This window comes from the organism of the source record quoted next, unplaced genomic scaffold (assembly GCF_019419815.1).
Source record: "Pyrus x bretschneideri cultivar Hongxiangsu unplaced genomic scaffold, Pyrus_bretschneideri_v1 Contig12, whole genome shotgun sequence".
In the NCBI taxonomy this organism is placed as follows: Eukaryota; Viridiplantae; Streptophyta; class Magnoliopsida; order Rosales; family Rosaceae; genus Pyrus; species Pyrus x bretschneideri.
This window is the reverse complement of record NW_025999413.1, coordinates 6,247,388-6,260,389: the sequence shown is the minus strand read 5'-3', so window position 1 is coordinate 6,260,389 and position 13,002 is coordinate 6,247,388. Positions and strand designations below refer to the sequence as shown.

General features: G+C 34.0%; 2 protein-coding genes across 2 annotated transcripts; both read left to right on the top strand.

Moving 5' to 3' along the window:
• The first annotated feature begins 2,698 nt into the window (after positions 1-2,698).
• On the top strand, positions 2,699-5,510 carry LOC103954966 (homeobox protein knotted-1-like LET6). The gene is made up of 4 exons (XM_009366820.3): positions 2,699-3,055; positions 3,428-3,701; positions 4,649-4,896; positions 5,161-5,510. The coding sequence occupies exons 1-4, from the start codon at positions 2,798-2,800 to the stop codon at positions 5,380-5,382; spliced, it is 1,002 nt and encodes a 333-aa protein (XP_009365095.1). The 5' UTR covers positions 2,699-2,797; the 3' UTR covers positions 5,383-5,510.
• Positions 5,511-9,162: 3,652 nt separating this feature from the next.
• On the top strand, positions 9,163-12,623 carry LOC125474429 (chromatin remodeling protein EBS-like). Its single transcript, XM_048578179.1, has 5 exons — positions 9,163-9,589; positions 9,949-10,291; positions 10,424-10,492; positions 11,587-11,725; positions 12,263-12,623. Exons 1-5 carry the CDS (start codon positions 9,517-9,519, stop codon positions 12,287-12,289), a joined length of 651 nt encoding a protein of 216 aa, XP_048434136.1. The 5' UTR covers positions 9,163-9,516; the 3' UTR covers positions 12,290-12,623.
• Positions 12,624-13,002: the final 379 nt, after the last annotated feature.

Sequence of the window (13,002 nt, the reverse complement as noted above, 5' to 3'; positions counted from 1 at the left end):
TAGTATTTCCCAATTACCAATCTCTCGATAACACTGGAAAGATCGGTAGATTTATATTTATAAGATTTAAAGCAACAAAGGGGTTTAGCTTGACCTCATTTGCAAAATTGCAAGATTGTCATCTCAATGTTTGCCATATCGTAATTTTCAACTTTATAGTGGCCATGAAATGCAAGAATCAAAAAGGTCCCAGAGGGAAGATTGCAGGATTAGGAGTGGGAGAGACGGAAGGGACGTTTGGACTGTCCCATTAACTTTCTCATCAACCCAAATCCTATCAAAATTTTAAATTAAAATTGTAAATTATGAATAATTTAATTATCAATATTCACATTATTTGATTTATAAAATTTAATTTAAAATTTTAATGTCACCTACATTACTCTAATACTATTTCATCCCTAATCAGTTTAACATAGCATTTTCGACAACACTGAAGAAAAAAGTTTTAGGTTTAAATATAGAGATGTGAGATATAGGGCAATGGAGGAGAGTGTTGGAATCACCACAGAATATTTGTTGGATGGATGGATTGAAGGAATGTGACTGACGACTATCAATCACCCAGATGGACGGTTGACATTTGATCATTTTCCATCAATCATCAAAACCAATATCTTTATCAAATATTCACTTAAAATTATGATTTAGTGATATTCTTTTTCATTTGTAAGTGAGAGGTTTTGGATTCGATTCTTGCTAAATACGAATTTGAACAACATTATTATGGCTAACCTATTACCGTACTTAGTCCACTCCTTATCTATTAGTGTAAATAATGTCATTTGTTAAAAAAATAGCAGAAATAGGGTACACTAGTAATTAAATAAGGAAAAACTTTGGATTCAGTTTCTAATTCACTAACACTCTTTCACTAAACTCTTAAAATATTATAATTTTGATCAAAATCCCTTCAATTTCTACACTTATATTACTATTAATATGTATATTTCTTTATATTTGTCATTAATTGTTTGACATTTATGAGATTTATACTCCCATATTTTGTGAGTACAAATAAAAGATTAAAAAATTATTGAGTACTACTGAAATTTCAAACAGCACAAAAAGAAATTAATATATGGCTACAAATTAAAACTAAAAAGAAAATTAGTATAAATTTTTAGAAAGAGTTGCCAATTAAATTTGGGTACAAACTAAAAATAGAAATATATGGTCTAAAGTTTAGCAATTAATATAAATATACTAAATGTAATGTTTGTAATATTAAATGAATATTAAAAAAAAAGTTTAATAAAATTTAATTATGCTGGTATGTAAATAGCATAATTGAAAATAATGACATTCATTAAAACATAAATACCTTGATAAAAAATTACAAAGAGATAAAGTTTTTAATCAATGAAATAAAAGAAGAGAGATGAAAACTTAATTTCTCTATAAATAAGTAACAATGTTGCACAGAGATTATTTCATTTTGTAAATATGTTCAACTTAAAATTTTTGTGAACATGTTCAACTTAAAATTAAGATTCACTGTTCAGCGTTGTTACATAAGCATCCAACCATGTGTAAAATTAACTTGAATGATGATGAATCAAATTTCATATGTTGAATGATCAAAATCAAACACCAATAACATATCAATTAATTTATCATCGATATAATATTCAAATGTAAATGACATAAATGACCCAGTGATAAGGATGTGGATTTTGACTCCCTAATAAACAAAAATAATATGAGAAGTTTCAAGTTTGATGCTTTAAGCTGGTGAGTCTGTTTGATTATGATCACGAGCAGGGTGAAATTGCTTATAACCTTACCAAACCTGAAAGAAATGAATGGATAATCGTAACTTGCTACTAATTGTCTCTTTTTTGAGAGAAAAAAAAAATTATCTTTGAAATGGTAAAAATTTAGTATTTCAACTATTAAGATTTAGAATCCATGACAAAAAAAAAAAAAAAAAAAAAAAAAAAAAAAACTAAGATTTAGAATAATCATTAACACCAATTTCTCAGCAGACTTTGACAGACAGAACCCTTTTCTCTCTCTCTCTGCACTGAGGAGTGACTCAACTCCGAGCGAGGACAGAAGAGAAGGCCAACGTGCACAAGCGGGAGCAGAAGCAGCAGTGCGAGTTGTACAATAAACGAGGAGATGAAATAATTTGCACACACACAAATTGCTTTTTAATTTCATCGGGAAGGAAAAGGTTCTGAGCTTCTCATCAGAGGCACACGTTAACTCCGCGTGCACCCTTCTGAATTTTTTTTTTTTTTTCCAACCTAGAGTAGAGAGAGAGAGGAGAGACATAAGAGGTTACTGTTTATGTAGGAAAGGGATCCTCTTCGGATCCCTTCCACTTAAGCCAACTGAGTGAAAAATCTGGATCCTTGAAATTTAATCCAACGATTAAAAATAGGGATCTTATTAAAGTTATAATAATTTTAATAATTGGATCAAATTTTAAAGATCAAGATTTTTTTGTTCAATTGGTCCAGGTGAAAGGAATTTGAAGAGGAGCCCTTTCCGTTTATGTACAGAAAGAAGAAAAAGAAAAGTAGCCATTTCCGAGGGAGGTCTGAATTAATCTGTCAAGTATCACCTTTAATTTTACAGATAGATAGATACCTATCTGTCGTATTGTAATTTTTTGACTGACTAACAAAGCACTGTACACAAAGACTGTCGACGTCATCTATGGAGTTTTAGCTTAAAAACCGGGAGGCAATTCCTTTTCTGAAAAAGAAAGAGCTAGCAGTTCCACTTCCAGACCCAGAAGTGCTTAGACAGAGAGAATATGTAAATTAGGGTTTCTAGAGCGAGAGATATGGAAGGAGGAAGCAGTCGCAATAGTAGTAATTTAGGGTTTCTGGAGTCTTCTTTAGCTGCTGCCCTAATGAATTCAGAAACCAGAACTACAAGTAGTAACAGTTATAGTAAGCAGTTTCTTTCTCTACCTTTGATCAACAATAACTTACAAAGCCATCCTCATGAGACTACTGATCAGGAGATGGGCGTGAAAGCTAAGATTATCGCTCACCCCCTCTTCCCTCGCCTCTTGTCTGCCTATGTCAATTGCCAAAAGGTCTCTCTCTCTCTCTCCGAGACACCCAATTTTCAAAAGAGAATTTTCTAATCACCCCTTAAATTCAGATCTCTTTCTCCGTAATTCAGAATAAGTTAGAATATCATTGTGTTAAAAAACAATAAATAAATAAAAATTTGTGGTCCATGAAAGGATATATTTAATCTGCAGATACCTGTATTAAACATTTGCATTGCCACTTACAACTTTTGAATATTGTTATCAATGATTATTTGTCATAAGTTGGTAGCTAGCTAGCTAGCGAGGTTTTAGATTTACGAGTTCTCTCTGCATGCCCTTGTTATCTGTGATCCATGTTTTTGGAGAAATTGATTAATTAAAAAAGGTTAATGAGATCTATTAATTGTTTAGGTTGGGGCACCTCCTGAAGTGGTGGCTAGGTTAGAGCAGGTCTGCAGTGCTTATAATTCTGAGGCAGCAAAGAGGAGTAGCATAAGAGGAGGAGGAGGAGGAGATGATCATCCAGACCCTGCGCTGGACCAGTTCATGGAGGCATATTGTGAGATGCTGACCAAGTACGAGGAAGAGCTCACAAAACCCTTCAAAGAAGCCATGCTTTTCCTCTCCAATATTGACTCCCAGCTCAAAGCTCTTACTTTTAACTCTAATTCCTCTTCGGAGTCTGGTAATGATCTCATGCATCTTCCTAATTTCTCTAATCACTCCTTAAATCTTCAGCTGCATCCTGATGAACTGTTTTAATCGCGTCAGATACATAACAAAGTAAAGGGTCCTAATGATTTTTCAACAGTACAATAAAAAAGTAGATGTCCTAGCTAGCTAGCTTCCTGCTGTGCTTAACTTCTTTTGAAAAAATATTGAAAGAAAATCCATACGATTAGTTTGTAGTTAGGCAAACTTTTCTCTTGAAGCTAGAGAACTTACTCGTATATATGTGTATCTATGACTCCGTAGATATGTCTGTGACCTTTGATTCTCTTCTCGCTGTAGTTGTCTAGACTTTGGGACATCTAAATATATAGATCTTGAGACTTGTAACTAATGACAGATATTATAAAAGGTGCGATTTTTTCCTAGTTAATACAAGCACTCTGTAAGGACACATGTGACCGTTGGATTTCATCAGTCACTTAGTTTAAGCCATAGGATCAAATCGAACGGTTAATTAAATAGGCGTAGGCACTGAGTACCTATAAGTACTAATTGCACAAGGTGAAGATATTACATGTGTTTCAAATCCCATATATGAAGAAGGAGATAGAGAAAAATTAAGTGTCATCGTCAAGTGATTATTTGTCAGGTAAACTGCAAACATTTGTTAAAAATCCAACTAAATAAAGAATATAATGTTCTCTTCTAAATGGTGTATTCTTTGACTGCGTTCACCATTTCCATATATGTAATCTGTATGATAGACTGTCATCCAAACTTCGTCTCTGTTGGTCATTTTCACTTGCTTGGAAAGTTTTATGTATTAAGTTTCTTCTCGATCCACCAGACATACTTGTAAGCTTTAATGGTTCATGGAGTTCGACTACTATTCCTGTCTAGGCTATATATTATATTCCTTATAACATTCCTCTTCTCTGATCCTGTGGCATGCTTGATCAGCTAGTACTAGTGGTGGCGATTTTGTTGGACTAGGTAGATCTCCAGAAGAGGCTAATGCGATCAATGACATGGATCCTCAAGCTGAAGATAGAGAACTCAAAGTTCAGCTTTTGCACAAATACAGTGGATATTTGGGCACTCTGAAGCAGGAGTTTATGAAGAAGAAAAAGAATGGAAAATTGCCAAAGGAAGCACGGCACCAGTTGTTTGACTGGTGGTGCAGACATTACAAGTGGCCCTATCCATCGGTATATTTTTCATACTCATCTATATCCTTGTTCATTTAGATCCTTACATTCTAAATGTACAAATCCGGAACATTAATCGTGTGGATTTTTGTTGTAGTTCCTATCCAGTCTAACAACATAATCAAACGTAGACATACATCATGTTGATTGTTGTCTTAGTTCATATTGATTCTAACAACATAAGCAAACATTATACCTCGAATATTTGGTTTCTTGTTGTGGTAGCGCGATATATTATAAAGGGACCTTGTTTATTAAATGCAGGAGGCTCAGAAGCTAGCAATGGCAGAATCAACTGGTTTGGAACTTAAACAGATAAATAATTGGTTCATCAACCAAAGGAAACGCCATTGGAAACCTTCAGAAGACATGCAATTTGTTTTGATGGATCCAACTCTTCATCAACACCATCACTATCCCAACTTCTGTATGGACAATGCAATCCGCAATCCCTTTTCCATGGATTGCACATCTACTCTCCTTTGATCATCACATTTCCATGCTAATTATTACTATCGATCACATAAGATAAAGGGCTTCTGTATGCATATGTATTATGTACGTATTTTAAGACTTCGGTGTTAATTTACATATCTAACTAGCTAACTTTTTAATTCGCCAACTAAATTATGTTGCAGCACCAACTTCTACTTTAGTCCTGCCTCAAGCTAGCTTCTCACAATTTCAAAAAGAGAAATGATTTACACACTTCTTTTAACCTGTTTTTTTCTTTCAACACTTCTTTTAACCTGTTTCACTCTTCTACTTAATTTTGTTTTTTAATTCTCTTGTAATTTATTCAATTCGATGACTAAAAATACCTTAAAAAAAATGAAAGATTGCATAAATCACTTTTATTCAGAAATTGTCTTTTTTCCATTCTTTTTGTACATATTACACGTGATGATTGATACCAGCTTGTCCAATTTAATTTCCATTTTACTTTGTTATTTCCCCTGAAATCGAGTTTGATTATTGCCAATATTTTGGAAAAGAAGCTCAACTCTTGTTTGTATTAGGACGTAATTTATGATAATTTGGATGAGTAGATGCTTAAACTGAGACATTAATTGTTGAGTGTGTATGCATGGTGTTCTATGAAAGAAAAAGAAAAGGTTGATTAATACTCAAAACGAATGACCTGAACTCGGAGTGAATATATCCGAAATGATATTCAATTCACAACCACATAAAAGAACCCACTTTAATTAAGCACCAAAAAGTAGGTAACCCTAAGATAGCAAATTCATAATAGATAAAACATGAATTGTAGTCTCATAGCTTCATTACCTTAATAAGAAAAAGAGTGTAAAACCAAACTTTCTTGTTTCTTGTTTCTTGTCCGTCATTTAAGTAATGAGTTGTGTTAATATCAATCGTCCAAATACTAGCCAATGCATATTTTTTTAAATAATGACTTGTGTTAGTATCAGTCGTCTGAATGTGTTAACTAGCATATCTTTCTTTAAAATATGCTTAGCGAATAATATACAACACTTATGCCTCAACTGGTCCATGTTAAAGAATTAAAAAAAAAAAAAATACTAAACTGGAAAATAAAACTTGGGCCAATATCTATTAATCTAATTTTCTAGTGCCTATGGCTATGAGTGTTTGGTGTTACATATTTGGCACTGCAGGCTGCATCCAGCGATCAAAAAACAGGTGTGAAAGCGTCTGAGTTTGAGTTTGTTCACCTTCTCTTCGTGTTAAGATGTTTGCTTGTTATTGCCCAATCACGAAAACGATCACATGTAAAGGTGTTTAAATTATTAAACTAAAACCAGTTAGACATACTTTCTCGATTCACCACTCTCTTATTCTTTTGTGCATGAGAAATCTACTTTTTTTTTTTACAGCATGTGAAAATTCATGTGCACATTAAGAATTAGAAAAGAAAAGACACCCAAAAGAGAATAAGATAGCAATATGAATCATATAGTCCATGTCTAAAGAAGATATGAACGCAAAATCTAAAGTATCTAACTATCTATGCTACTTAATTTAGGTGTATTCTACCATTTGAACTCATATTTCTTCTAACAAAATGTATTCTCATCAGTCTCTTGATATGTCTTTTATGCGCAAGTGATTGATGATTCAAAAACACTATCGTCACATGCTCACAAGTAATGATATGATTTAGTGTATATTTGTCTTCGTATGCCAATAAAGTCACATATCATATAGTTTGTTTCACAGTACACATAGGAGATATACTTACGTGGTAACCACCCAATTAATGAAGAAATAAGTTGTTTATGCCAATAAAGTCGCATTGAAGCTATATCATATGGATACTTGTCATGCGTTGTTTATGCGTATATGGATACTTGTCATGTATTGTTATAATTGCATTTAAGCTATATCATATGTACTTATTTTTTATTTACTCTTTTTAAACAAACGATAGTATTTACACTAAGAGGACAGACAAGTGAGATAAGCCTTACAATTGGCTTACCATAATAATGTGGTTTAACTTCACCTTTGGCGAGTACCGAACATAAGACTCATTCCTCTTTTCCTTACAAGTGAAGAAGAATATCGTTTGTACATCTTATAACGTGAAAACGTGCAACACATGGTAAGTGTTTTAGGAACACATAGAAGATTTTTCAGTGTATATTATTAAGCGATGTTACAGTTCCACTTATAAATCTCTCTACTACTTAATGGTCTGTTTGATAGCTATTGGGTTTTTGGTTTTTACTTTTTGTTTTATGTGATTGCCATATCGGTAAAATATAGGGTGAAAATGAGAGATGAAAAAGAGTGATGAAAGATGGTGAGAGACGGAAGAAATGTATAAGAAAACGTATACAGAAAGAAACAAAATAAAAAAAATTTAATTTGTTTTCACTTTCAAAATTTTGTTTCCCTCATTTTTCTTTATTTCTTTTACCTTCTCTCAGTACCCATTTTCATTCTTCATCTTTTCTTCGTATCATAAAAAGTGAAAACAAAACACCAAATTTTTTTAAAAATATTTTCTTTGTATCACAAAAAGTGAATACCACACATCAAATTATTTTTGATAGATAAGGGCCAAATTATTTTTGATAGATAAGGGCTCGTTTGAGATTATATATGTCTGAAGCACTTTATCTAGAAGTGATATAATTAAAAATACGTTAAAATTTGTATTATATAATTAAAAATATGTTAAAAAATTTATTATATAATTAAAAATACGTTAAAATTTTTATTAAAATTCAAGTGCTTTTATAAAACACTTGAGAATGCTTCTTGAAGAAGAACATAATCTAAAAAAATGATTCCATAACCTACAAGCAATTTTAAATTTTTCTACCAAATATAATAACAAGAACTTTTAGTTAGCAAAAAACACTTTTAGTTATTTCAAAATGTATTCTTGAACATGCCCTTTTATAATTTAAACTAATCTCATCTTGAGGAAACACGCCGTCCATATAATTATAATTGTCAATGAGTATAAAAATACGCAAGAAATAAAATACTTCGCACACAAAAAATCTTGTTTAGAAAATGCAATATTTATTAAGCCAATATATGATATTTCAGTTATGTATTATAATAAGTTTCATATTATAATATGTTATAGTTTTTCTTGGCTCCATGTTAAGGAAACACTCCTTCACATAATTATAATAGTTTACGACTACCAAAATATGTAAAAAATAAAATACTTGGCACCTAAGAAATCCTATTTAGGAAATAACATAACTTATATTTTTTTACTACCTTCTATTAAGTAATAACCTCTCTAAAGTTATAAAATTTGTTTGATCCCAACGGATAACCTTAGAGAGGTTTTACCACAGTACTACAATTTAAGAGTATTTATTTTCATTTGTAGTGAAAGGTCACAAATTCAACTCACATGGATGACGATGACGTATTAAATTTGTATTGCGTTCGATACATAATTAGTGGTTGCCCCATTGTAAATGAGCAGTCATAGATTCAACTCAGATGAATATCGTTGTGTAAAAAAAAGTAGTGTTAGAGTGACTCGTCCATACGTGCATTGAGGAACTCGTTTAGTGCGTGCATGGTTGACGCGTTGAAGACATAGATTTATGCGTTTGGACTTTGAAGGAACCATTTATGCATACATGAGTGACGCGTTGAGAACATGCACCATACGTTCAATGACCGACTTACATTAACAGCTGACAGTCATCAGACGATTGTAGATGACATCACTATTAGTAAAAAGAAAAAGAAAAGCAAGACATAATTTTGTTTTAGTATATAAAATGCGCATGAATGTATGGAAGAATGGATGATGATGGTGGTGATGATGAATGCATGATACATGATGCTATTGCCATCCATTCTGTTCATCCTCGCAAGTCGCATCCATCCAAGCAAAAGCGCTCTCTCTTTCCGACCAAATCTTCTCCTCCCCTCTTTCCCCGTTTGTCCAAACCTTCTAATTTCTAGGGTTTCCGTTTGCCATTAAACCCTTACCTTCTAAAGCCCTCCATCTAATCCACAAAACCCTAATATAAATTCATCACTTTCATACAACAATTTCGCCTCATTTTTCCAACATTTTCCCTAAATCCGGCTTCCGTGTCTCCGCCGCCATCCGCCTGTCTGAAATCGCAGAAGTTGAGCTGCTCAACATTCATGGCCAAGACCAAGCCCGGAAAAAAGGACCTTGACTCTTACACCATCAAGGGGACCAACAAAATCGTTCGACGTAACTATCCTCTCTCTTTCTCTCTCTGACAGAAACCCAAAATTTATTTTTTCAAGTTTAGCTTCTAAAAACTCGAAATCGTCTCACTTGTTATTAAATCTAGATTTCAGAGAGCGAAAATTTCGATCTTTACCTATATATATATATATATATATATATATATATATATATATATATGAAGTTATCTGTAAAACCCAGATTCAAAATTTGAATTTCGAGCTCTGGAAATCCAAAACTTGTCATAGTATTTCAAATTATTGGTGCTAAAGACTCGGTTTTTTGTCAACTGTTATGAAGTTAAGTTAATGTTTCTTTGTTTTGTGTGGCATTGATATTTCAATTGATGTTGTAATGGTCAGCTGGTGATTGTGTGCTAATGCGGCCGTCAGACACTGATAAGCCTCCATATGTGGCACGCGTGGAGAAGCTCGAAGCTGACCACCGAAACAATGTGAAGGTTCGGGTTCGATGGTATTATCGGCCTGAGGAATCAATTGGAGGAAGAAGACAGTTCCATGGGGCCAAGGAGCTATTTTTATCAGACCACTATGATGTCCAGAGTGCACACACAATCGAAGGGAAGTGTACAGTGCACTCCTTCAAGAACTACACTAAGCTTGAGAATGTGGGAGCTGAGGATTACTTTTGTAGATTTGAGTACAAGGCTTCCACAGGAGGATTCACACCAGACCGTGTGGCTGTGTAAGCAATGTGTTCTTTTTGTTTTGTACTATATCTGTTACACACACAAACGCTGACCGATAAATATATGATTGGTATTGAATCTAATGATTGATTTTTGAAATTATTCGGTTTTGGTTATTGTGTTGGAAGGTATTGTAAATGTGAGATGCCATACAATCCGGATGACCTTATGGTGCAATGTGAGGGATGCAAGGACTGGTAACTCTCTTGTTTTGTGCTTGGTATTTTTCATCCATTTCAAAGTTTGTATGCATTTTGTTTCAATAATCATCAAGTGTATGCAATTTTCTTTTAGAAGCTTTATTGATGAGTAGTTGTGTAGAATAGAAAATGGAAATCGTGACTGCTAGTGCCATATGACTCCATTTGTAGAATGTGAAGGTGATGATTGTTAAATTCAATTACTACTTAGGTATTGCAGATGATGAGATGTGATGTTTGTCAAACTTTCAGATTGCTCGATGGCAAACACATTGAGCTTCATTTATTGTATAGGAGTTAGTGAAGCATGTGGAATGTTCCATGAAGAGTTTTAATTCATAGCAAATATCAGGTATTATTGACCATATTTGGGTTTCAAAACATATGCACTGTGGCTCAATCTCAGTAGCCCTCAATACATGGAATGCGTTTGTCTTTTTAAAACCATGTATAATGTGAGTTGGGGCGGGGGACTCACTTGATTTCCCTTTTTACCTTCATTTCCAGTAATCTCGAACCTTCTAATTTGCCGAATTTAAGGCAATAAATGTCTGCTTATGCTTAACATGGTATGTGTCTATTGTACAAGGTCTTCTTTTGGTTTATTAAGTTTGATAGTTGTTTGGTGGATGCTTGAGAACTTGATCTTAGGAAGGGTATTAAATTTCAATGGATATTTATTAATGGTTTTAGCGGAACTCTTAATGGAAATAATGATGACAATATCTATATCAATAGGAGTTGGATTGAAAATTTAAGCTGGCTCTTGTGATTTTCTTTTTCTGTTTTAACCTTTACTTATGATACTTTTGCATGAGCCTGTCATATTACTCGAGCAATATAAGATCAGATGAAGTGCACTGTCAACAGAAAATTGGTTGGTTGCTGTTAAGAAACACTTCAAAGATAGTGGAATATTTTACTTTTGACAGGTGCATTTTAGGTCCACAATCTATCTGATGGAATTTTTTACCATCACAATGCCTTTGCCTCGGCGACGTAATTAAATGTTGGTGTTCTCAATTAAATTAAGGTGGCATTGTAAATGGTAATAACAAACATGCTTCGTGTTTTGCATTCATCTTTTGCAGGTTTCATCCCTCTTGTATGGGTATGACAATTGAAGATGCAAAAAAGTTGGAGCACTTTTTGTGTTCTGAATGTTCATCTGATGATGATGCCAAAAGATCCTTGAACACATTCCCGGTATCATCATCTGTTGAGGCTAAGGTAAAAATTCTGTGTGTTTTGTTCATCCAATTCCAAAATGTTGTTGAATGCATCCCGGTTAAGGCAGTTGTCCAGACTAAGAGAATTTGTGTTTGTTTGTTTCTTTTGTCACTATTTACTCAATTTTTCCTTAGTTAATGCAGATTGAAAATTGGAATGCTGGAGACGTTGTCTTTGCCTAAAACAATTGGTTTTCCTTAGCCAAAAATGTTAGATGATTCAGTGACAACCTATGAAATAAATAGTGGATAAAGAAAACTTAAAGTTTAGAGAGAGAGAGAGAGAGAGAGAGAGAGGTCTTATGGATAGTGATTATGATACTCTGTTAACTATTGGAATTAATTTTAGGTAATGCTGTTAAAATGGCACATTTAGTTCTCTGAAGCCTAAACCAGAGTATTAAGTAAATTGTTTTGACTGTTTCTGATGTAATTTTGTTGAGCTCATATCAACATCATCCTTTTGCTTTCCTTGCGTCAGTGAAGGATCATATCTTATTAACAATGATGGTGTTTTCTGTTTTGAATTTTGTTCTAGGTGGAGCCAAAGCGCCGGAAGAGGTGACTTTTTGATTTGGCTGCTTAGTGAGGAGGTATCCGACTTCTTTGGCATTAGCTCTGGTGTTGTGTGTTGTGGAAATGTACAGTGCAGAGAAGATACTGCGCTTGCACAATCCAAAGGCCTTTTTTTATAGCTTTTGAATGTTTGTATGCGTGCTAGACATAGGCAATGACTTTGTGTTCTATGTTGTCCTTGCAAGACATCAAAATCATATTTGAGCACAGAACAAATGAGAACACATCAAACCAAACATTTAGGAGGAACCTTGGATTTGTGGCGATGTGTTTATTGCTGGCATTACTCAGTATTGCATGCAATGGCAACTGTTTTAGTTTTAGTTTTTTGAATCACCCCCCTCCTCTCCCCTTTTTCTTTTGCTTCGCTGTCTGTCTTTGGGTATGAGAAAAAGTGAGCTGCATATGTTGATCAAAGGCATGGCGGGTGCAGTTTCAGGAGTAACTGGAACAACCCCATTTGGCTTACTTAACTGGTGGGTTTGCGCTCGCCCTTTGTCCTTGTAAACACATCAGTTGCCACTGGATTGATCTTACTGGCTGGTGGAGCTGAGCTCTATTCTATCAGCCTGCTTTCTCCCTGCTCATGCCATTTTCCCCCTCAAGATCGACCGTCTACGCAGGCGTGTGAATGTGCTACTTAACCACCGGTTTGAGGATCATCATGTATTGCCATTATCATAACCGCATGCTTTTGTCAAC